The 24,498-nt window shown below is 39.5% G+C and overlaps 5 protein-coding genes across 16 annotated transcripts in view; 2 read left to right on the top strand and 3 right to left on the bottom strand.

The window, feature by feature from the left end:
• Liprin-alpha (PTPRF interacting protein alpha) overlaps window positions 1–8,574 on the top strand; it is a 53,050-nt gene extending 44,476 nt beyond the window's left edge. For 2 of the 11 annotated variants that reach the window (XM_065301796.1, XM_065301785.1), the window contains exons 3-17: window positions 967–1,131; window positions 1,260–1,334; window positions 1,405–1,521; window positions 1,836–1,931; window positions 2,050–2,337; window positions 2,453–2,590; window positions 3,345–4,289; window positions 4,558–4,647; window positions 5,007–5,173; window positions 5,317–5,361; window positions 5,650–5,833; window positions 5,897–6,576; window positions 6,634–6,790; window positions 6,853–6,969; window positions 7,034–8,574. In XM_065301796.1, coding sequence (XP_065157868.1) covers window positions 967–1,131; window positions 1,260–1,334; window positions 1,405–1,521; window positions 1,836–1,931; window positions 2,050–2,337; window positions 2,453–2,590; window positions 3,345–4,289; window positions 4,558–4,647; window positions 5,007–5,173; window positions 5,317–5,361; window positions 5,650–5,833; window positions 5,897–6,576; window positions 6,634–6,790; window positions 6,853–6,969; window positions 7,034–7,126 — 3,357 coding nt within the window. In that variant the 3' untranslated portion in view covers window positions 7,127–8,574. The remainder of the gene's footprint in view (window positions 1–966; window positions 1,132–1,259; window positions 1,335–1,404; window positions 1,522–1,835; window positions 1,932–2,049; window positions 2,338–2,452; window positions 2,591–3,344; window positions 4,290–4,557; window positions 4,648–5,006; window positions 5,174–5,316; window positions 5,362–5,649; window positions 5,834–5,896; window positions 6,577–6,633; window positions 6,791–6,852; window positions 6,970–7,033) is intronic. The other 9 variants (XM_065301789.1, XM_065301786.1, XM_065301788.1 and 6 more) reach the window with 9 other exon arrangements.
• Adi1 (acireductone dioxygenase 1) lies at window positions 8,575–9,653 on the bottom strand. The gene is made up of 3 exons (XM_065301798.1): window positions 9,400–9,653; window positions 8,854–9,144; window positions 8,575–8,796 (listed from the first exon to the last, which is right to left on the bottom strand). The coding sequence occupies exons 1-3, from the start codon at window positions 9,520–9,522 to the stop codon at window positions 8,659–8,661; spliced, it is 552 nt and encodes a 183-aa protein (XP_065157870.1). The 5' UTR covers window positions 9,523–9,653; the 3' UTR covers window positions 8,575–8,658.
• Window positions 9,654–19,185: 9,532 nt separating this feature from the next.
• LOC135791436 (translation machinery-associated protein 16 homolog) lies at window positions 19,186–19,968 on the top strand. Its single transcript, XM_065301852.1, has 3 exons — window positions 19,186–19,301; window positions 19,363–19,442; window positions 19,504–19,968. The coding sequence occupies exons 1-3, from the start codon at window positions 19,299–19,301 to the stop codon at window positions 19,940–19,942; spliced, it is 522 nt and encodes a 173-aa protein (XP_065157924.1). The 5' UTR covers window positions 19,186–19,298; the 3' UTR covers window positions 19,943–19,968.
• Window positions 19,924–20,942, bottom strand: MED4 (mediator complex subunit 4). The gene is made up of 2 exons (XM_065301850.1): window positions 20,737–20,942; window positions 19,924–20,680 (listed from the first exon to the last, which is right to left on the bottom strand). The coding sequence occupies exons 1-2, from the start codon at window positions 20,811–20,813 to the stop codon at window positions 19,987–19,989; spliced, it is 771 nt and encodes a 256-aa protein (XP_065157922.1). The 5' UTR covers window positions 20,814–20,942; the 3' UTR covers window positions 19,924–19,986.
• A 16-nt stretch (window positions 20,943–20,958) lies between these two features.
• Window positions 20,959–24,473, bottom strand: Tace (ADAM 17-like protease Tace). 2 transcript variants are annotated; one of them, XM_065301845.1, is made up of 8 exons: window positions 24,195–24,473; window positions 23,891–24,130; window positions 23,717–23,838; window positions 23,277–23,648; window positions 23,029–23,223; window positions 22,472–22,610; window positions 21,705–22,388; window positions 20,959–21,639 (listed from the first exon to the last, which is right to left on the bottom strand). In XM_065301845.1, exons 1-8 carry the CDS (start codon window positions 24,253–24,255, stop codon window positions 21,212–21,214), a joined length of 2,241 nt encoding a protein of 746 aa, XP_065157917.1. In that variant the 5' UTR covers window positions 24,256–24,473; the 3' UTR covers window positions 20,959–21,211. The 2 variants fall into 2 exon arrangements, with proteins under 2 accessions (XP_065157917.1, XP_065157915.1); XM_065301843.1 differs by lacking the exon at window positions 22,472–22,610 and adding an exon at window positions 22,792–22,939 and having other exon boundaries at window positions 24,195–24,472.
• Window positions 24,474–24,498: the final 25 nt, after the last annotated feature.

Here is a 24,498-nt window from a genome sequence, read left to right as displayed (position 1 = left end):
TCGATCGTTCAGCCGCGTAATCCCACCGACTACAGATGCACACAGGCGCTCGTCTTGAGATTAGCCCCGAAGATGCCAGCGGTGGTGGGGTGGAGAATGTGCGAGTTGTAAGAGGTTTGTTAAGGGGCTTTTCCGGCGGATGAAAGAAACAAATTAATTGACCAGGCGGGAGTCGTGTCAGATAGCGCGGGTTATCTGCCGGGGCTTAAGACTCGCCAAATCGCCGAAAAACAGAGAACTGTAAACCACGCGCACGTCGAGGGAGTTTTCTCTGATTTTGCTCGCGGTTCTGCGGTCCTTTTGAGCCTGGAGTCTGGAATTTAGGCTGTAAGTATCCGATTCTTTCTGCTAACCGATTTTGGGTTGGTTGGTTGGTTGACTGGTTGGCGGAGCTTTGCCGGATATTTCATAGCCGAGCAAACTTTATATATATAATCGAGATTGTGTTTCGATCGGGCTGAAGAAGGCCGCGGAGGTTGGAAACCGGGGGCGGACGGCCGTGTTAGCTTTATTGAATATTTAAAGCCATCTCTTGTTTATACAACGCTTAGATTACTACCTGAAAATTGCTTTCTCCCCAGAGGCGAACGCATGATGCCGCTAGGCAATAAAGCAAATGCAATTTCATTCCGGTGCACTGCAGTGCTATCGTTTTTAGGAGCGATTTCTGCATTATGGAAATTTCTCGGGGCTAGGTATTGAATCCCGGGCTGAACTCGATTTTATTTATCTTGCAGATCTATAACGCGTAAACAAACATAAACAAATGCCATTTCACAGAGGAAATGGTTTATGCTGGCATCGAATGAGGGAATAAAATTAAATATCCGGAGGAGAATATTTACGACGAGTATTTTCTCCTCCTCGTAGCAGCATTTTGTGTGTTGATAAATTGTCGAGATGTTTACCGCGAATGTATCGCAATTTGTCATTTGGTCGCTAATCGATGGGATTTCTCATTTTCAGCTGCTCCTGGAACACTTGGAATGCCTGGTATCCAGACACGAGCGCTCCTTGAGGATGACGGTGGTGAAGCGACAGGCGGCCGCGCAGTCGGGCGTGTCGAGCGAGGTGGAGGTCCTGAAGGCGTTGAAAAGTCTCTTCGAACATCACAAAGCGCTGGATGAAAAAGTACGTGCGCTAATAATAAACCAACCGTCGGGAGGCAAACTTTTTCGTCCCCTGCACACACCTCATAAATCTCTTTTTAATGAACGTCGAACGTGTGTGCTGAAAATGTGTTTCCGTTTTCTTTGCAGGTCAGGGAAAGATTAAGGGTAGCATTAGAAAGAAATTCGTCGTTAGAAGAGGAGTTAGCATTAACCAAAGAAGAAGTATGTATTTTATTATATCACGTTTAACTAGATTTACAAGATGATAATGAATGATGTTTTGGTTGTGCAGTTGCAACAATATAAACTTGGGGGCCCGCCCTCAAATGTACCTGCTGTAGAAGATAAACCGAAGGAGAATGGCCAGATCGAGTCCGGGGACCAAGTCACGAACAATATTTCACATAAGGTAAACTGATTTGTACGCGGCTGGAGTTTGAATGTTTCGATTGAAGGGACAGGTTGACAACTGTTTCGATCGCTGCTTTAGGCATGACCTGATCCACCCGATCAGAATTGAGCTTTCCAAAATTTTCTTCAAATTCTTTCTCTTCGAAGCCTTGAGTATTCTATTTATTCTCTTCTGACTTTCGTGATTATAATCATTCCAAAAACTAAATTTGTTGACCTCCCTGCGAATTCAACTCTCAGTGATAACCAGCATGCGTTGCCATCATGTAATTAGATGTCGTGATGTGGCATGTTTGTGTCCGTATTCTCTAGGCTGCTGGAAAACCACGACTGACGAACGGTGGTGTCGAGTCGGATACTGATAGTGCGGCACGCATCGCCGACCTGCAAACGGCCCTCGAACAACAGGTAAACTCTACGACTCTTCGCTTGTAGTGGACACTAGTTAGCGTAGTCTTTTATATCCTCTTTTGTAAGTTTATTTTTGTTGTGATTTATGACATGTGGTGTGTTTGTGTTTGGATAGACTGGAGAGATCAGCACGTGGCAGCGGCGCGTCGCCGAGATGACGAACCGCGTCGGTGAGTTGGAGGAGAATCTCGCCAAGACGCAGAAGGAGCTTCTCAAGTCCCAGGACGCCAACTCGAAGCTGCAGCGTGATCTGCGCGAGAATGTCGCGCAGAAGGAAGACCAGGAGGAGCGCATCACCACTCTGGAGAAGCGTTATTTGAGCGCACAGCGTGAGTCCACCTCGCTTCACGACCTCAACGAGAAACTGGAGCAGGAACTGCAGCACAAGGAGGCACAACTGAAGGTATCATCAAATCTTTTCAGCAGATTTATTCGGTTCTCACGTTTCATTACGCTGCGGCGATTCCACATGCTCATCCTGCGACGATTAATCATTTTTTGCGTGTGATCGCTTCCAGCTGCAAGAGGAGAAGATCGCCGCCATTCAGGAGAAGCTCGAGCTGGCCGAACAAAAACTGGCGCAGTTTGCCAAGATGCCCGAGATGGAGGAGCAGCTGAAGGCGCGCATGGAGGCGCTGACGCAGGTGAGAAACCAGGTACGCGGTCCAAGCTCACTTATATACATTTCTAATAATAATAATCATAATAAATGTCTAGTTCTATTATTTTCAATGTGCGTATTTCGACGGATTGCTTTGTTTCTACTCCACTTTTTCAATTTCTACTCACTTTTTTAATAAATATTATATTTACACAGCGTATTCATATTTTGAATGATGAATATGTATAGAATTCTAATTACACTTTGGTCTTGCGAGTTTCGAGCACGAGAACAAAAGCAAAAGAAAAACTTGTCACTGGAACAATTTCAATCTTGTGCATTTTAAGAAGTGCAGCTGCACATTTATGCATATTCATAAGTGTTTTGTGTGGAAATTAGTTTTCTGGCCGATATGCAAATAAGTAAATTGTAAAATGACGCGAGTTGCTTTCGATGTGTTAGCTGTAGTTGTAGACAGAACTAAATTTTAATCAAACAATTACTTAATATGTCGGTACTGAAATTATATGTACAGCTATCTTGTAGATTGAAAATGACAGAATTTGATTGATTGTGAGCCTAGAAGCCTTGTACCTGGCAATTGCACGAATACATCTTCATCTTAGCTCTCAAAAGCGGTTCAAAAAATACAATTGTGATGATTTATTTAGTGTTTGTAATTATATTTTCTTGTACAGTATTGAAGAACCGTTTTTGTAGTTTTTAGTCTAAAATAGTTTTGCTAGCAAGTGACTGTTTACCATGTCACGCTGTTATGATTGATGCTTGATTGTCCTTACTTGAAACAGGCCCAAGAACGCCACGGTTCCGCAGAGGATAGGATCCAAAGGCTCGAAGCCACTTTGGAGGAGAAGAACGCGGAACTCGTTCGCCTTAACCAAAGACTCAAGATGAACGAGGAGCATAACACGCGCTTGTCGACCACTGTGGACAAGCTGCTTTCGGAGTCTAATGATCGTCTGCAGGTGCACCTCAAGGAACGCATGCACGCCCTGGAGGAGAAGAACGGCCTCACCGCCGAACTTGAAAAGACGCGCAAGTACATGGAGGAGACGGAAATGCAAAAGGCCGAGATCATGAAGGAGCTGGGCAAGTCCCGATTGGAGATTGACAATGTCAAGCGCCAGATGCTTCAGCAGGAGATTGCCTACAACATTCAGCAGACGGATGCGCTCACGCGTAGCCTGTCTCCGAACGCCGTGGACCCGGCGTCCTTTTCGCGCAGTGCTAGTCATTCCAGTTTCGACACTCATTCGCTGCCGCGTCGGACGAATAAAACGCGCACCCCGATCGACGACGATCCCAATAAGATTGCGTTCGCTGCGCGTTCGATGACTGAACAGGAATGGGAGAAGCTGCAGCAGGCGCATGTGCTTGCCAATGTACAGCAGGCGTTTGATGTTTCCAGTGACGCTGAATGCGACGACAATGAGAGTCTCTTTAGTACGGCGGACATTTTATCCCCCTCGGGGCATACGGACGCACAGACGTTGGCGATGATGCTGCAGGAGCAGTTGGACGCCATCAACAACGAGATTCGGTTGATACAGGAAGAGAAACAAACCACCGAGGCGAGAGCTGAGGAGTTGGAGTCACGTGTTGGTAGTATGGAACATATGAATCTTTTGGCCAGAGGGAGAAGTTTGGAGCGGCAGAGTCCACCGGTCAGTGGACGCTCAACTCCCAAGAGCCACCACTCGCCACAGAGGGACTACATGCATAAATATCACACGGTAAGCAATCAATTTTTCACATGGCTACTAGACAATGATGTTAGATCATTACTAATGTTTGGTGTTTTACTATCATTATCATTATCTTCAATAATTAACGTTTCAACTTTTCCAAATTGTTAACATATTGTACAATGTACACGAATTCATTTCTCGCACAAATCATTTCGATGTAATCCGACGACGCATCGACGAATCGCTCATTCTGGTGTGCCGGAATGTATGTTGGGGAAACTCTAAAAATGGTCTTCTAATGTTGTTTAAAAAGGCCCCGGCCTCAATGTCACCAGCGCATTTGCACCAGTATCATGGCATGATGAGTCCAGGCGCCTTATCCGAGTCGCTGCCGAACAGCCAGGTTTGTGTTGAACACATCACACCCTTCGAGCCCGCCATCTTGTAACAATTTGTATACTGGAATGTGAATCAGCGAAGCGGACGCCATTTGCCGTGGCATCCAGCGTCGTCTTTGAATTGAATCGCGATAACGCTTATACATACCGTTGTGGTTGCCGCCATTCTAGTCGAATGCGTAATGAATACAAAAGCTTTAACAAACGACTCACACACACCCACCCAACATCGATCACCAACAGCCACCAGACACTATCGCCGCATGCTGTCTTTGTCTCTTCTTGTTCTTGTCTTTGATATCTCTAAATTGCCTTTTTCGTGTCTTGCTTTGCCGATCGTCGTTTGCCTAATAAACTTATTAAGCTTCCCATGCAGCTACAATTGGCACCCATCAGCGCGGAAATGTCGCGCGAGGACATGCTCATGGGCGACAGCAGCAGCGGAGGCGGCGCATCGCCGCTAACGGCGCGCTCCATGCGTCTGGAAAGGGTCGCACAAGCGTTGGCGCACAGTCAGGAGGAACTGCGAAGGTATGTTTTGCTCAAACTTACGGAAAATGCGATGCTTTCGATTTCGAAAATTAACGAATCACTTGGAAGTTGGGTATCAATCTGTGACTAATATGTTTCAAATCATTTTCCCTTCACTAACCAATCCGTTGTTCAACATCTAGACGAACCGGTGCAGGTGGATTCCCCACAGGAGTTGCCACATACAGGTTATTCAATGTTTTACCAATAAATTTTATTTATTTTTGGTTGAATTTTATCACTGCATTGATTCCGTCACACTTTGTGTCTAGTCGCTGGTTTTGGTTGTCTCTTTATATTGTGATATTTATTTCTTCAAATCTGAACCTTTCCTCATCTCTACGATGGTAGTATTCATTTGTACATATTTATTTGATGCATGCGTATTTTACTTCTCCTTTCCGAACCATCGCTGCTTTCTGGGTTTACTCTGTACGCTTGTTAGAGATTAGATTAGAGTAGAACAGTGTGTTTAGGCCGGGCCAGACACCCCCGTCACCATTATCCTCTCGTCATAGCAGCCAGGAGAGTCTGCACAAAAATGCAATGGTGGGCATGCCGAGGGACGCGTCCGCGGCGGCAGTGGCGGCAGCAGCCGCAGCACAGAAGAAGAAGGGCATCAAGTCTTCATTGGGTAGATTCTTCAGTAAAAAGGATAAGGTACTGATTACAACCCTGGACATTCTGAAATTCACTTCAATAATTTGTTTTATTTTTGTACAGGTCAAAGGCAAGGAAATCAGCGAAAGCAATCTTAGTCTTAGTCAAGCCAGTATTGGTCTAGCGGACGGGGAACTTAGTGATTCAATGAGCATATCAGGCAAATTAGGGCAAATGGGACAGAAGGGCGATTTCGATCGCCGACAGAAGAAGAAGTATGGTCAACCAAACAGCAGTGCGTCGTCAGTGCTAATGCATGACTATTCCAGGGAACGCGACTACCGGCACGAGCTGCTCGCCGAGGCGATGAAAGCAGGTACGCCATTTGCGCTCTGGAACGGGCCGACGATAGTCGCCTGGCTGGAGCTGTGGGTGGGTATGCCTGCGTGGTATGTGGCCGCGTGTCGCGCCAATGTCAAGTCGGGTGCCATCATGAGCGCGCTCAGCGACACCGAGATTCAGCGCGAGATCGGCATCAGCAATCCGCTGCACCGACTGAAGCTACGCTTAGCCATTCAGGAGATGGTTTCGTTGACGTCGCCCAGTGCACCAAAGACGTCGCGCACCACCTTGGCCTTCGGGGATATGAACCACGAGTGGATTGGAAACGCATGGCTGCCAGCACTTGGACTGCCGCAGTACCGGACCACATTTATGGAGTGTTTGGTCGATGCACGCATGTTGGATCATCTCAACAAGAAGGATTTGCGTGGGCAGCTAAAGATGGTTGATAGTTTTCATAGGTACAACATTTTAATTATTATTATCACGCAGTATTTATGATGTGTTTCAACTTACAGAACAAGTCTGCAATTCGGTATTCAGTGTTTAAAGAGGATTAACTACGATAGGCATGCACTAGAAGAAAGGAGGAAAAACTGCGAGAATGTGATTTCGGATGTTTTAGTCTGGAGCAATGAAAGGATCATTAGATGGGTCACTTCGATAGGATTAAAGGTAATATTTTCTCCTCCAATACATAATGGCATAATTTAATTGTCTTGTGATTATCCCTCTAGGAATATGGTAACAACTTGTTGGAATCTGGTCTTCATGGAGCTTTGTTAGCGTTGGACGAAAATTTTGATGCCAACAGCATGGCACTTGCTCTGCAGATCCCAACGCAGAACACTCAAGTAAGAATATTTGCTGTTCATACTTTAGAGCGCGGCGTTTCTCATTTGTGCGATTTGCTTTTAGGCAAGGCAGGTGCTGGAAGTGGAATTCATCAATCTTCTACGCATCGCCAGAGGCGGCGCGTCGCACCCGGACGACTTGAGCCGCTGCTCCTGATCATTCAGCTCCGAACAGTCGCTCGCAGCGAACCAGTAGTGCTCTACCTCCCTCTCGTCGCCGTTCCATTCCAGAGCTTCGACAAGAGCTTTATGATACAATTTTACAACACAACTTACACTTATAAAAGTGACGACGGCGCATTAATGCAAGAAATAAACATACACATTTACAGATCGCCATCACTCGACACACATTTAGTAATAAATAGTAAGTGTATAAGGAAGCTAGGATGTTACAAGGACGACCAACCGAACCCCCACCACAACATGTACCCACACACACACACACACAAATACACACGACACGTACCCACACAACGCGCAAATTCCGAATGCGAATCGTACCCGAGGAAGCAAAGCGCAAATGCAAGTAATTGAGTAAGCCTGTATCGTAAATATTATTGATAACGTGTACATTCGAGAGACAAATTGTTGTTGTTCTTTGTTGGGGTTGTTAGGGCAGCGCCAGTCAGTATTAAACACGCGTGTGCCTGCTGCCTGCTTTGTAGACACATTATGAAATTATGTTTTATTATTACGATACCAATGTATTAGCAAGAAATTTCATTGACAAACACACGGCGGGCGAGACGTATGCGACCGAAACACACAGATTTATGTAAGACTTGCGTGCGTGTATAATAGAATAAAAGCATCTTCACGTTGTGAAGCTGCTTGAAATGGGATTCTTCCGAGTGTAAGTAACCGATACCTAAAGTAAATAATTTATGCGATGTGATCAGCGCGAGCATGAGACGATGACAGTTATTTCCGTTATTCCAGTTTTTTATATATACATTGACGATCAGTTTCCGTGGACGATGGCGACGCCGCGACGTTGATAATAAATCGATGATATGAATGAAAACACAAATACCATTACAGTAATTAAAATTATGTAATTAGCGAGAAAAACGTATTGTATACACATGCTAAATATGCTATATAAGTCAAGCCCTAAACAAAACATACCATTTTTGAAGCATTGTTACAAAATATTAAAAGATAATAAAATGTTAATGGACGACCGTCTGTATATATTATACAGATAAAAGACGTACTTTTTTCTAAGTTTTTATACAACATATTCGTATTCTGTTCTTACACGTTATTTATTATTTCGAATTGATAATGCGATGATGGAAACTATGACAAATACTACTAACTAAACGGAAACTACTTACCAGAGGGGAGAAGTAATGTTAATTGTAATGCTTATTAAACATACAAGACGAAACAAAACTCATAAGTAAAATAAACTACATTACCACATAAACCTAACATATACATAAACCTTGTTATTGATTGCGATGCCGAGTGTGTATACTCTGGGAATGATTGTCATTACTCGTAATTGATCTAATAATAGTGTTAATTTATGTACATTGTATTATACATAAATATAAACGATGAGACTCGATCATTAAATAAATAATAACAAAGGCATTGCTGTGGCTGTGATGGAGTGTGACCTCTGTCGCCATAGGTTTATTCATTGTTTATAACTTTCATTTGCATGCGGCGTGTGTATTAATAGATTTTCTGTGTGAATTGCTTGTTTTCCAGCTTTTGCAAGTACTCCCTACGGGACTCCATCTCATCGGCAGGGCGATTGTGAGCCACCCAAACAGGTTCACCGACAAAGTAGCGTTTTGTTCTGATGAATCTCTGGAAATGATTAAAAGGTAAAACATTCGTTAAGGGGGCTGTGCGGATTTAACTTGCCGTGGTGTCCAATGTAAACCGGTGGTAGATTCCGCTCGGAATGATGATTAAGTCGCCCCGATTCACCTGGATTCGGATCCATTTATCATTGCGATCGCGCACGTCAAAGTAGCCGGAGCCTTCCAAAACGTAACGGATTTCCTCATCGGTGTGCAGATGCTCCTGATAGAACATTTTTAATTTTTCTTCGAAGTTTGGGAGGCATCCTTCCGAGCAGTTGATTTCATCTTCGTAAGAGTAGCCGCGTTCCTTTCGGATTATATCGAGTTTGCTTCTATCATCAGGATTTATCTATAATACAGCCAATTTTAACCAGAAAATTGAATTTGCACAGAAACGAATTGAAAAATAGTAATTATTAATAAAACGGTACATCATAGAACTAAATTTTATTGAGATAAAGTATTCAAAATCATATATTCATCATCAGTCTGTTATAAGAAATTCAAATTTACAATTTTTATTTTTTGTTTTGTTTAGTTTTCTTGATAAAGCCTCAGACATTAAAATTGACACGGAAAATTAGAAACAAAAGTAAAAACTCACATAGAAATATTCCACTGCTGTGGATTCAAATAAATCATCTAAAGAGACATATTCTGGAGGTGTCTTATGGTGTTCTGTGCAGGGATTCTCTGGGTTATTATCCATAAACCATGCCTTGACCATCCTGTTCTATTTAGCAATATATCTTCACAAAAGTAATATTAATTTCCAATTACTTCGACCGCTTGACCTTACTGATACTCGCATCTGCGCACTTGCACTAAACTTACAAAAACAGTAAACAGCTGATAAAGTGAGTTTTATTACGTCAGCTCTAGCGCTCAGTACTTGTGCGCATGCGAATATTACTTAGTTAAATTTAGTTAACTAAGTATGAATGTGAGTATGCATGCATGTAGTTATATACAAAGTAGGGATTTCATTATGGAATTAGATATTTGATTAAAAATTATTAAAACATTGTCATTATATAGAGAATTGTCCGTAGATTAAGAATCTGCGATTCGTTCATTCATTTATTTTGAATAAGTATATCCTATTGACTCTTATATTTGACTTTTAAGTTTTGAGTTATGTGTAAAAATTGCTATTTGTTTAGATAGGGTGGTGCTTGCGCACTTTCGTGTACGTGTGATACACGGACACGGCCACTTAAGTGCGTAACCACTCACTGATACATAGGCAATCGCTCACTGCCTCATATGTAGGTACGCCACAGTTTTTGAAACGCTTTGTATTTGCTGGAGGTACAATAAAGTATTCTCAGGTAGCGCAACGATACACGTTTTAACTAAAAATATTCCTGCGAGTGAAAGTCGACGTGCACAGTTGTGATGCCGGCACGCAGGCAGCTCTTACTTCGTGCGGCAGATAAGAATAATCCGTCGAGTATTCGTGTTTCTCGTTGTAAATTCGGTATATCGCGTTATATTTTATTGAATTTAGTGTTAATTGCCGTGTTTGGTCATTCGGTAAATATTTATCACGTATGTAATTTTCGGAATTCAATAATTTTTGTGTTTATTGCATTTTCGCGTGGATTTCTGATCGGGTGTCGTCGGACGCCGGCCGGCAGACTTTGTGTGTGATTTTGAATTATTTATATTTTGGACTTGTGCGAACCATTTTTGACTTGTGCACAACTCGTTGGCTCAATGTGTTACCTGGTACGAATACTAATTTAAATAATTACGGAGAACAAGATGAAATTTATGGTAAACTTTGGGTTCCGCCGGATCTCATTGTCCGAATTTATGTAACTAATGTTTTGTTTCTTCTTTATTTCAATATCTACTCACATTTGAATTGCGGTGTTTGATACACTGGTAGGTAAAATTATTGCATCATTTATACTATATGTTTTCCTGATTTTTTGCAATTAGAAAATTGATATCTTTTGCGAAAATCTCTGCTTCTATAAATGCTTCAATAAAATATAAATCATAATTTCATGATTTAAATTTTAGTTCACTAGTATGAACTAAAAATCATAAAATAGAATTGTATTCGTTTTGAATCATATCAGCGTTTGTGTATAAACAACTTCCTTATCGCATTCGCCGTGCGAGATGCAACGCGTAAAATTCTCGTCGCGCTGTCGCATGCAGCACATTTTAGTTTAGTTCTTATCACAGGTACCGTGTCTATTGCAATTCGTCCACAAGGTCGCGTGCCTTCAGCGCGCCGCCGCCTTTGCGCGTCTATTGAATTCGCGCACTAGGTCGCGTGGCATCCACGCGCTGGCTTTGCGCATCTATGGCTTTTACCTGCCGGGTTTATGCAGCAGGCACAGAGTCTTATTGTGAATGCTCTATTGATGGATTGCAGCTAGTTTCGTGCGGGTCTCTGGCGTATCCAGACGTGCCTATATCGCGCAACGCGTTTCGTTTTATCAGTTTGCATTATATTCGGTCATCAATAGACTTAGTCGTAATATGCATCTGCAGTGTGCTCTTAATAAGTAATTGTGCGTTTAATGTGCATAAATGTTCTTTTGCTTGCTTTTGATGTTTATATTTTAAATTATAATGGTGCGGTTATATTGTCGGTTATTGTGGGTGGTGGTCGGTCGCTAGATCAATCGGAAACCTATTCGTGTTTGAGTAAGTTACTTCTATCTGACCATTGCGATACTTAGCACAGAAAGTTTGTTTCCTCCCATGTGTGAATATAATATTATCATATTGTATTAAATGTTTTTGTTTTAACTTATGTTTTCTTTTAATTACAGTACTTGCCGTACCCTTCCAATCCGATGAGCGGTGCATTGGTAAGTTTATAATTAGTTATGTTACTCGGTTAAATGTTTTTTCACATTTCACTTGCGTGTTCAATCAGCCCGCAAATTAGGGGGGCCGTACATATTTAATTTACTGGTAATATGGTAAACGAATCACATTGCGAAAAACCTTTGTGAAATGTTTAAATTCTTTATCGGATTCTGATATCGCAAGGGGGGTTTTGCTAGTTTCATTCGGTGTACCATAGCATGACGGCGGTAGAAGTGACTTGTGTTCAGGGCACCCTACGAATGTAGCGGTAGAAGTGACTCGTGTTCAGGGCACCGTACGAAGGTAGCGGTAGAAGTGACTCGTGTTCAGGGCACCGTACAAAGGTAGCGATAGAAGTCACTCGTGTTCAGGGCACCGTACAAAGGTAGCGGTAGAAGTGACTCGTGTTCAGGGCACCGTACGAAGGTAGCGGTAGAAGTGACTCGTGTTCAGGGCACCGTACAAAGGTAGCGATAGAAGTCACTCGTGTTCAGGGCACCGTACAAAGGTAGCGGTAGAAGTGACTCGTGTTCAGGGCACCGTACAAAGGTAGCGGTAGAAGTGACTCGTGTTCAGGGCACCGTACAAAGGTAGCGGTAGAAGCAGCGGCGTAGCGTGCCTTGTCGGGGCCCCGTATAAAAATTTTTGGAGGCTCTTATATGGAGGTAAACTTTTCTTTACACACTTTGGGGCCCCGTGGCCCGGGGCCCCGTATAATTGATACGGCAAATACGGCGGTAGCTACGCCCTGGGTAGAAGTGACTTGTGTTCAGGGCATTTCCACGAAGGTGGCGGTAGAAGTGACTCGTGTTCAGGGCTCCGTTCGAAGGTAGCGGTAGTGAGTCGTGTTCATAAAATATAAAATATAAATTGTACTATTCGGAATGGAAAAAAAAAACTAGGATAAAAGGGTCATACCGCCTTTTGTATTTTTTTGTTATGAATTATTTTCACTTCTTATTTTTCCGATTCTAATACTTTCGATTTTAATACTTTCTTTTATAGAGAATATTTAAATTAGTCGCGATGTTGTGAACATCAATAATATAATTAACTAACGTATACAGTAAACTTATTCGATGACACTTAGAAGACAATAAATTATTTATTTGTATTGGTAAATTACAAATTTCCGTTTTTCCTCATCCTTATTGCATTCCAAAACCAATATATTCTTTTCGTATGCCGAGAAATATTGAAAGTAAAAGTAGTTTCGTGTATGTGTGTTACTTCAATATTGTGAATTTTTATAAACAACGTTTTTGTTGGACTGAAGTGTATTATCGCGACGTACCTGCCTTGTACCTGGCAACGCGCAGCGCACACGGCAGTCGTTTCACCGCATGGTCCGCGAGCGCGTCTCACTACTAGCCACGCGTTTTCAGACTTCAATTATTCAATTAATCGTCGTGTATTCTTTTCGTCATCAGCAAAATATTCGTAACGAGCATGTGTAGCTGTTTTGTTTGATGAGTTGTGGCGGTTAGAGTGTTCTTAAGTCACAAATAAGTGTGTTAATTTCTGCACGAGTTTTCAGATGATAAGATATATTCCTGGATCAAAAATCTCTTCATCATTGCACTGGTAGGTGTGTAATTTTTTTTGCGGAAAGTTAAGTCGGTTTATATTAATTAATTATTCCATTTGAGGGATATTAATTTTGCAAATTACTAACACGTGGTAGCATTTTTATCTGAATGCATAGCCCTGTGTCCGAAAATAACAAGCATGATTATTTAATGATTACAAGCATTATCATAAAAAAGTATCTGAGAATTATTAAAATGACAATATTCATGTGGTCAACCACGCTCACTTTGCCGTCGACCTTTGTTCCTCGTTCCTCTTTTCGCTGAACATTTTTAATCGAATTACACTCTTTAGCATCATTTAATTAAAAAGTTTCTTGTTGATCTAACAAAATCTTGTACGTTGAATAGTTTTTCGCTATCATAGTCTCCATATATTTTAATATTTACAAGTAACTAGTTATTTTTATAGTATTTACCGGCTGTATTATTGCTACGCGCCGTCGCTTGCCGTCGGCTAATTTGAATGTTTTCCGCCGGATGTTTTGTGATGATGCTTCACGCGTTGGTTACCTTATGCAGTTGATGCTACTCGTATCATCAAATTATAAATATATACACAATATATTTTTGTTTTTGTTCTTGTAGCACCTATTTTCCGATTATTTTCGGGTAAAATCTGTGAATTTATGTTAAAATATATTTGTGCCCGTATAAATTTCTCTCGACTTGATATGAATAATGACCATATTTGTGGTTTTAAAATTTTCCATTTTAACACCCTGTATATTAGTTTTTCTAACATTACGTAGTAAATCGCTTTTATTTGTGAGTTTTGAGTATTCTTTGTTTTAAACTTGGGCATTTCCTTCTGAAACACCCTGTATATTTGCTTTTCTTTGTGTCCGTGAAAATGTTCCTTCAGCTGTGGTTTTAGGGATTTCTTTTTGTACTCTAATTTTTGTAACACCCTGTTTATTAGTTTCCCGGAGCATCGGGTGAACACGAGCAATATTTGTAGTGTTTAGATGTTTTCCTCTTTGATGGTTGAATTTTCTATTTGTGACTCCTTGTATAATCGTTTTTCTTCACATCCTTGAAAATTTTGCTTTGACTGTTTTAGAATTTAACTTCGTACACTTTGAATTTTCTTTTGGTAACGTCCTGTACATTTGTTTCCCAGAGTAACGGTGAAAAACAAGCGATATTAGTGTGTTTAGATTTTTTCCTGTCTGCACTTAAATTTTTCTTTTGTAACACCCTCAATTTTTGATTTCAATTTCCATCACCTAGAAAATGGCCAATTTGCTAATTTCTTTATCCCGGCAGAACATTTTGACATGTTACTTGCTTATATGTGCGCGACGATGCAGGTCGTAAGTTCGATGTCAATATGGCGCCATGTATTTTGTTGACTAGTAAAATCTAAACTTGTATTCTATTGTTAATAAAGAAATAGTAAGATATATTCACTTGTTTAATTTGTGTACCCCTTCTATCATTTCAGGAACAGGTCTCGAAGAGAGTTCCCTCTCTCTGGGGATGATCCCCACTATATAAATTGTTAAGGTATCCTGTGTGATTTGTGTGCTCCTTCTCTCATTTCAGGTGCAGGTCAGAACTTGTAAAAATATTTTTAAGTGTCACCTCTCTTGAGACGACTTAAAACTCAGAAATATTCTTACAAGTCCTCATAAGGAATGTCCTTATAAGGAGTTCCCTCTCTCTGGGGATGATCCCCCACCATAAAAATTGTTGATATGCCCGATAATTTCGGGGATGAAGCGCAGAGACATCGTAGCTGTAGGATGGGCCGGGAGCAATGGACGGATCGATGTAGTGGGCAGTTATAACGACACGTGCCAAAAAATTTAAAAATCTGATCCTCCCCTGTTGTCTTTCTTCTATCTCCTCCTCTTCTCACTCTACCCTCTGTTCTCTTCCTTCTACCTTCTCCTATTCTCTACTTCTTCTTTTTCTATTTCTCTGTTCTCCATTTCTCCACTTGCTTTCTTATTTCTTCTCATATTGCCTTCACTTGTATTTCAATTTCTCTCATATTTCGTTGCAATTCATATATGCAACCCAAATTACATCTGATATTTTTATATTTGAGAAAAATGCCTTCAACACCTGAGTTTCGATCCGTGTCTGCTAGCATGCCAGCAGGTGCACGTCTCCACTCGACCACCGAGTGTTTTTATTGTTCTTATTTGATTCTTCTATTTATGTTTCTACTTTTATCATGTTTTTAAAAACAACAACACAATTCGAGTAACAGTTAGTTATCTTACATCGCTGCTCACACATAAGACTTATGTGCAATTTTATTTAAAACTGAAAACGACAAAGAGGATACCACAAAAAAATATGAATGAGATTATAATCAAACATTGTGTTTTATTGACAACATTTAACAATAGTTACATTACAGTTACAAAATATCAACAGCTAACAATTTCTGCCGCAATAAAAGTGCAATCCGGACTAAACGAAGCCGCACATCACGCGCGCACAATCCAAAAAGCATTCAAAATTATTACGTAACAACGCGAAGATAAATTAAGAAACTCAAGAATAATGAAGAAAATGTGCGTGCGCATCACCTGACGACAAAAGTGAGACTAACGTGCTACGCAAGCCAACGGTAGGTATTGAAACAGAGACAAAAATTATTTATCTGCGTAAAGACCACGCGGTTGAAGTAAGCACAAGTAAAGTAAATAATGAAATTGATTTTAATATGAATGAAGAAATGCGAGAACATACCTAGATGCAAAATAAATTTTACGCTTTTGGCATATCCAATAAATTGTAAGGACCTTAATTATGCACAATGTAGGAACGATGAAATGCGCGTATAATACCAAAACAATTCGACGGCCGACGGAACATCACTCACGCTTTACCTCTGAGTGGTACGTGCGGCGTACCGCGTGGTACGAACGGCGCACAACAATCGCGCACAGTTGAAGAAGCATTTAGAAATTCAAAAATAATAAAGAAAATGTACGTGCAGATCACCTGACAACAAAAATGAGACTAACGTGGTGTTCGCGTGGCGATCGCACAAGAATTGCACGAGATAAGAAAACATGTTTATTTGTGAACACTGACACTTTCAGTGTGGTAGTGTAGAACATGAATAGAATTGTACTTGTACTATGCATGGAACTATTAATTTCGATTAAATTTTAGACCCTATTTACAATTTTAGAGAAGAATGCATTCGTTTTTCATAGACATTTTTGTTCTTGAGTTAATCTCCAAAAAAATCGACCCTGTTCTTCGACCCAAAAACATTTTAACAAAATAGTTAGACCCTGTTTTTTGACCGAAAAAATTTTAAGTAAAAAAGTTCAACCGAAATATTTTAAGTCAAAAAGTTCAACCCTGTTTTTCGACTGAAAAAATTTTAACAAAAAAATTCGACCGAAAAATTTTGAAGTAAAAAATTTCGACCCTGTTTTTCGACCGAAAAATTTTAACAAAAAAATTCCACCGAAAAATTTTCAGTAAAAAAGTTCGATCCTGTTTTTCGACCGAAAAAATTTTTACAAAAAAATTCTACCGAAAAAATTTTAACAAAAAAATTCGACCGAAAAAATTTATGTAAAATAGTTTGACTCTGTTTTTCGACCGAAAAAATTTTAACAATAAAGTTCGACCCTGTGTTTCGACCAAAAAATTTTAAGTAAAAAAGTTCGACCCTGTTATTCGAACAAAAAATGAAAATTATTGGTTGCAATATTCGAAGGCTATTTTAAGACACTTTCAAAGGGTTTATAGGGTTAAAAAGATATGTATAGCGTTGAGGGTCTCTTGAATTCTAACATGACGCTGAGAAACGTCAAAAAAATCAATTAGTTCAGAAGATACAGGTCGTTTTGCACACCATGTTTTCAAATTTTCATTAAATTGCCAACTTTAGAAGGTAATTTTACGGCACTTACAACCGGTCTAGAGGGTTGAAATAAAGTGCAACGTAAAACAGGTCTCTTGAACTATAATATGGCGCCGAGAAACTTGGAGAAAATATATTAGCGCAGGAGGTACAGGGCGTTTTCCACACTATGTTTTCAAATTTTTATAAAATTGCTAACTTTTGAAAAGCATTTTATGGCGCTTCCAAAGGGTTTAGAGGGTTTATATAGAATGCATCGTAAAAAAGGGTCTCTTGGACTGTAATATGGCGTTAGGAAACTTGGAAAAAGTATATTAGTTCAGGAGATACAGGGTGCTTTCCACACCATGTTTTCAAATTTTTATAAATTGCCAACTATTAAAAGGCATTTTAGGGAACTTGCAAATGATCTAGAAGGTTGAAATAAAATGCATTGTACAAAGAGTCTCTTGGGCTATAATATGGCGTCAAGAAACGTCGAGAGAGTTTATTAGTTCAGGAGATACAGGGTGTTTCCCACACCATGTTTTCAAATTTTCATAAATTGCCAACTATTAAAAGGCATTTTAGGGTACTTCCAAATGGTCTAGAAGGTTAAAATAAAATGCATTGTACAAAGGGTCTCTTGAACTATAATATGGCGTCAAAAAACTTGGAGGGAATTTATTAATTCAGGAGATACAGGGTGTTTTCCACACCATTTTTTCAATTTTTTATAAATTGCCAACTATTAAAAGGCATTTTATGGCTCTTCCAAACGGTCTAGATGATTGAAATGAAATGCATTGTACAAAGCGTCTCTTGGACTATAATATGGCGTCAAGAAGCTTGGAGAAAGTTTATTAGTTCAGGAGATGCCGAGTGTTTTCCACACCATGTTTTCAAATTTTTATAAAATTGCCAACTATTAATGGGCATGTACGTATGCTAAGCCATGGTGCGACTTGTAAACACAGCAACTACGCGCGATTAGGCTTGCCTTTAAAAAAAGTTGTTTACACACGGGCAGAAACAAGCGCGAAGAGAAGAAAACAAAAACAATTCTATGCGTGTACCAACTAATTTTCACCACGTTGGAAGAATTTAATAGATGGATAATATTCTCGCGTGCATATTATCACTATGACATCAAGGAAGTCAATAATAATTGATTTCAAAAATGCAAGAGTACATGAATCAAAAATATTAAATCAATTATAAAGTTACCAGGGTATCGGTGACGAACTGTAACTGATGTCCCACGCAGTTTGCAGCATTCCCATGGCATCGATGCTGAATCGATTGTGGCGATTGTGGAATTCACTGGTTTGCGACACAAAACTGATAAGAACGGAGATGACAGGAATTTGGAAACGAATATATTTAATAAGTATCAATTTTCTTCCTCTGAATGATGCAAATTAAGTTTCTTGTGCACGCCCGGCAAATAAACAATAGATCGAGAGCACAACCCCACGGTAGTAGCACAAACAATTTCACAAGAGAACAAGGCCGCAGCTCGCAAGAAACGCGTGTGCATCAACCGACGACTATGATCCACTACGATCAAGTAAACTCGACCGACGCGAATAAAGCGTGCGCTGATACTGCTTGCACCGAACGCAAATTGTACGCAGTGCACTTTTTGAAGGAGAATAAGGTAGATACAGAGTATAAATGTTTGAAGAGAAACATTTACATTGTTGAAAAAAATTTATTCACGTTTTATAAATATAAATGAACGATTAAAATGATGGAATTGGTAGTTTTCAAGTTATTGACCATTTTCAGTTATTACATTAGTGTAGATAATTGCAAATTTTCAAGTGCCACATAATATAGAGTTGTGCTTTGAATAAGAATCTGAAAGCATTTTGCTTCTAACTTTAATCGTTTGCAAGAAAATTGCAAAAAAGTAGATTATGAATAATTTATCTTAGTAATATTTTGTTATCAGACTATTTACTTAGGTAATAACTACTCCTTATGGGTAATGAACGCTACGCACACATTTCAGTTTTGAATGAATTAAAACTGGAGATTCTCCTGCCGAAAATCACTTTTAAAAATAAACTGGATTTGGAGTTCTTTTTTTCAATAAAACTAGTCAGTTTTTTATCCACAATTAATTTTAAGAAAATAGTTCGGCCCTGTCTTTCTTACAAAATTATAATATTCAAGTGTTACGCGCATGAATTTTGAGGTTGTACGCATGTTTTACGTTTATTACATTTGAAACTCAATAAATAAATTAAAATGGTAAGAATATTATATGCAAGCTCATGTTATAAATATTTTCACTAATATACATATTTTTCAGGGGAAGAAACCTAAGGACATATCGGAATGCAAGCATCCCAACAGCAGGAAGACCATAGCTTTTGTAAAACAAATGAAAAAGTACATAACATACCTTTACAACTGTATTACACAATATATAACAAAATACGTTAATTTTTAGGGAATCCAACCGTGAGAAGGCTAAACTAGGTACAGCAATCAAACAGAATTTAATAGCTGAAAGAATATCCTGGTTCAGAGAACAACTTATTGCACTACGACAGGCTGAGAATATCACAACATGTGCTCCAGAACACATTTCAGCCATGATAGAACTATATTTAACCAGATTTGATGAAGAATTGGAACAGATTAAACTTAAAAGATCAATTGGCATGAGAAAGAACAACAGACAACATGCAGGCAGGGAAGATGTCATCAAAATGACACTTCAAAGAGAAACACAAGAATACAATACTTGTGGACTTGAAATTCCTGACTTTACAAATGCACTCAATGTAGATACAGTATGCAAATGGGAGGGAGAGCTTAGATTTCTGCAGAATATTAAATTAAAAAGGTTTAGCAAACAGGCATTGAATACTGGTACAAAAAAATGAATAAAATTTATTCTTACACCTAAAAATACTTAATATTATTAAAACTACTGAGAATCACTTGATGAACTGCTGCTGGAATCTGTTGACATAACTTCCACATCCTCATTTTCCTGTTTATGATTCCTAGTATCCATTGGGACACTACCACCCTGCCCAACAGCCATGTGTATCTCCCCAGAAGGATGCCAAGCAAATTGATTTTGTTGTGAGGCAGGAATCTCTGAATGCCCACCTGGCCTATGCAAGTCTGACATACTGTTTGGATTCTGTAATAAATGTCCATTTATAGGATCACTCAATCTGCCCAAGAACCCTAATCTCATCTCAATATCTGTAGGATAAGGTCTTCTGGGATCTCCTTGTTGCCATGTCAAAGGTGCACACACAGCATTAGAAGCACTGATTCTGTGTGCAAATTTAATCAACTCTTCAGGTGGCACTGGTCTCTTGTTAGCCTTGGCAATACTCTGAAGTTTCTGATTTGCTTGGTATATTGCAGTGGAAAGAATTTGTTCAGCTTCTTTCAGTTGTTTCTGTAGTTGATTGATATCTTCATCCTGTCTGTTGACTTCTGCCTGCAGTAGATCCATTTTCTTCTCAATCTCAGCCTGCTCACTGGCTTGTTTGAGCATGTTTTTGAGTTCGTTGTCTTTGGCGACCAAAAGTTCAGTGAGTTGTGCATAGTCGACGGCGGAAAGTTTTGCGTGTTTCGGTGCAATGGCATTCTCGATCATTTCTCTGTTGAAATAAAACAGGTTAGACATTGTTTTAGGGATTAAAATGCACCAGCTTACTTTGAAATTAGTTCGATATCATCAACTATGTAAAGTAATTTATCGCGGGTGCTTATTTGCGAAGACATATTCGACATTTTGTTGATAATTCACCGGTGTTCAGCTGCTAACCCAAACTACCCAAAGAAACATACGCGAATTTCATCACAAACATCAAGAGATCGTGGCGCCATCTTGTATTTCAATTCATTTGAAGAACGCAAGAAATTAATTTAATTGTACTGTATAGATGATGTATATTTCGTAACAATTACGTTAATTTCAATGCATACGACAGTTTTTGGTTAATAATGGTAAGAAAAATGACTTCACTGCACAGTAACATGTATGAACTACATTAGGTGACATCAATACTGATAAACTAAACAATTTACACACATAACTGGTAATGTACAACAAAGAAACTGCTTAATCTAGTAGAAAATGAAACTTGAGGTAATAAATATTTAACTTCATTACTTATTAAGTTACGTATTCATTCATTTGATCTCATCTGCATTGGCTGCCTCTGCGCAGGTACTGTAATATTCAAAACACGCTTGCTGTCCATTGGATGAATCAACTCGCTGCGCCGCTTCCATTCTCTCCTCTTCATATCTTCCTTTCGGCGCTTGTGATCAACATAATTTACAATACAACTAGCTGGAATCCATATTAGCGCTGTTACCAGCACTATTGTGCCGACGATATTATCGCGCAAAAATAGCAACACTTTGTTGATGTTGATGTCTTCAATGATGTCCCAAAATCGCTCCACAACGTCCTGAATTGTCTTCTCACAGTTGCCTTTGTTACAGAATCCTTGGATACAAGGAGTGCCATCGGGGAGAATGTCAGCGGGTTCAACAGGGAAGCATGTTTCATTCATGTTTGTTCGACAGCAACGTTTGCAGGCGTTTTCAACTGTAAAAATGGTAAATATTATAAATATTAACAATTGCACCTGGAATAATGATAATTATACGTACTTATATCACACATACAACTTTGCAGCCCCTGCGTCTCGCAGTAAGGTGTACATTTACCATTCCTACACTTGCCTCGTTCTTGGCAATCGGTTTGATCCGCCATTGCTGGACTTTTCGGACAATCCGCTGTGGAACCTGTACATCTTGACTCCTGTTCACAGGTTGCATACTGCGCTTCGCGACATTTAATCCCCTTCATCATAAACTGGCAATTCTGACAACATGGTGAATTCTTATCACTGCAAACCGCTCCTTGGTTACGCCGCAATTTACACTCTTTATCACAACATGCGTCATTATCCTCCGTGCCCAGCAAACCAGCATCGCATTCTTCATCACCTTCAACTCGCAAATTACCGCAGAAACTCTCTTCGGGTTCAGAGAAACACCGTCCCGACTTTGCCTGCAGGACTTTCTTAATCGATCTAAGACTGCACGGCGAAAACTTTTTATTGTTTACGTCATATCCGCTCACACTGTAGGTATACATCAAGTATGACCCGCCTTGACTAGCACTTGGAGAACATTCCGGAACGTCCGGGTCATGTTCCGAGCCCCAATTATGACCGAACTCGTGCGCTGTGACTAAATCAGCTTCACGTGTTATGACTCTTTGTCCGTAATGATTTCGTGATGAGCTCAGACCAGAGTTTAAGTAGAGAGTGTAACCATTTTTGAAGTATTCTGTAAATTTATATTGAAAATGTTAAAAATTACTTTTAACTTATTTTGATTATTTTATGTTTATGTTATGCATTAGGTGGTACCTGGAGTGCAAATACCACCGACTGAATTCCTCCTCGGCGAGCCCACATAAGCCAAGCCCAAGATGCCGCCCTCAAATTTCAGGTCGGTAAAGAGATGCGCAAGACAGAAATCTTTGTGACTGTACTCACGACTAAATACCTTCACCACCGCACCGATTAGCAGCACAAAAGCCATAGAAACATGTTAATATGTTAATAATGTTAATATCTACAAGAATTATATGAAAAAAGCGATGAAAAACAATTGAAACTTATAAAAATAGATTACCAATGAAACTTCAATTGTTTTTCGATAAGAAAATAAATGAAATAATATTAACCGTGACTACAAATGCCGCCGTGCGAGTTTAACCTCGGGGATGCAATGTATGCTAGGCCCAAAACGACCGAGTCTCGTGCGCGGAACGTCTGGTGCGTGAACAAGTGCGCTAAGCAACAGCCCTTGTTCGCCCTCTCGCGTGAGAACAACTAAATTAAATAAACATCAGTCAAACAAAAATAAAAACCAAATACAATCAAATTAGTCTTCAAAATGTGATTTTTAGTTATTTTTATACCTCTAACAGATTTCTGACGTCCCACTTGTCACGAACCATGTTATAATGAGCATCTCCAGGTCGAACATGCGTCGGTTCACTGTGAACCACAATCTTTTTGATAACAAAACCCATCCCTTTGAAACCGTCTGTTTCCTGCCGGTCTTGCCATGTTGTATCGTTGTAGATTTTGTGCACACGATCAATTAAACTAATCTAAACCCCAATTTTTTAATTTTTAATTTAAAACGAATTAAAATCATATTTACCAAGTAATTAATAGTTGTCTTGGTATTACTGCCTCCCATCTCTTGGAAGAATCTATAATCTGCTACCAGTAGTAGTGGACATCTTGTTTTGGTTGGTGTGTATTCATATTGATCAATTTGTCGCTTTTTTCGTTCCTGTTTCGACTGATGTAATGCTTCCGTCCACGGACTTGGCTGCGGTTCATCATCTTCATCATCATCTTCCTCTAATTCTTCTCCTTCTTTAACATATCCACAAGTTTTCGGACCGGGGGCGCCGTGTGGATGTGCATGTCCATGTCTGTGGTCTTTATCCCAACTAAATTGCACATCTGAGGCTTTGTATGCGATCATTGAGCGATTGTCTAGATGCGAAATATGACGCCAAGATGGCTGCAAAACAATTGCACAATTCAGTAAATAGTTTGATTATTATATGAGTTTTAGTAGTTATTGTTTACCTCAAAGTGATATGTCTCATCAGACAAATGAATTGTTCCTGTCATGACACCATCATTAATGTGGAAACTTGCATGTGAATCCTTTTCACCAAAAACTCTTCCATCAAAAAATTGATCATGATCTAAAATGTTGTTTTACTTAAAATTTTTATTAAAATACAAGTTAATTATTACCTAAATGAATAGTTGTTTCCTTCCCATCTCCATCCACACTGTAAGCTTTGAATTTTGGATGCAGAACACCTCTTTTTGGTGTAAGTATCACCCTGAAGTCCTGACCAAGTGCAGAAAAGTTAATTTCTTTGATTTTGTTGTATGGATGATTACTCTCCTTCAAACCCCTTTTTACTATTGTGTGTTTCACTTGATCAGCATGAATTGTCTCAAAATATTTGATGTTATCATGAATCGAAGCTGAAATTATATTAAAGAATCAAGATAATATTGTAGTTAAATAATATGAATAAGTAAAACTCACCATTGATGTTGTTGAAACAAAAGAATAAGCAGACAATGTGAATTAAGCTCAGAACAAACATTTTCCAGTCATGGATTCTTCAGTGTCCACAATTTTTAGCACCACTGTTACAAAACGCGGTTATGACTCATTTTTACATTGTTTGTACGTTAAGATAAATAGTTCTAACTGATACATAGTACAAGGTATGCTATTTATTTATCGTCAATTAACGAAAAACACCTGAGCACCGAGAACACCCACTACTCTAGCACAATTACAACCTTGTCAGCTGGTAAATCTGTCAAACCTCAAATATATATGT

The sequence above is a fragment of the Atheta coriaria genome, unplaced genomic scaffold (assembly GCF_025399875.1).
Source record: "Atheta coriaria isolate IRGN ID8LTWV9N9 unplaced genomic scaffold, Caltech_Dcor_3.1 hic_scaffold_4_pilon, whole genome shotgun sequence".
In the NCBI taxonomy this organism is placed as follows: Eukaryota; Metazoa; Arthropoda; class Insecta; order Coleoptera; family Staphylinidae; genus Dalotia; species Dalotia coriaria.
Note: the sequence above shows the minus strand (reverse complement) of the source record. Positions and strands in the feature narration are given on the sequence as shown.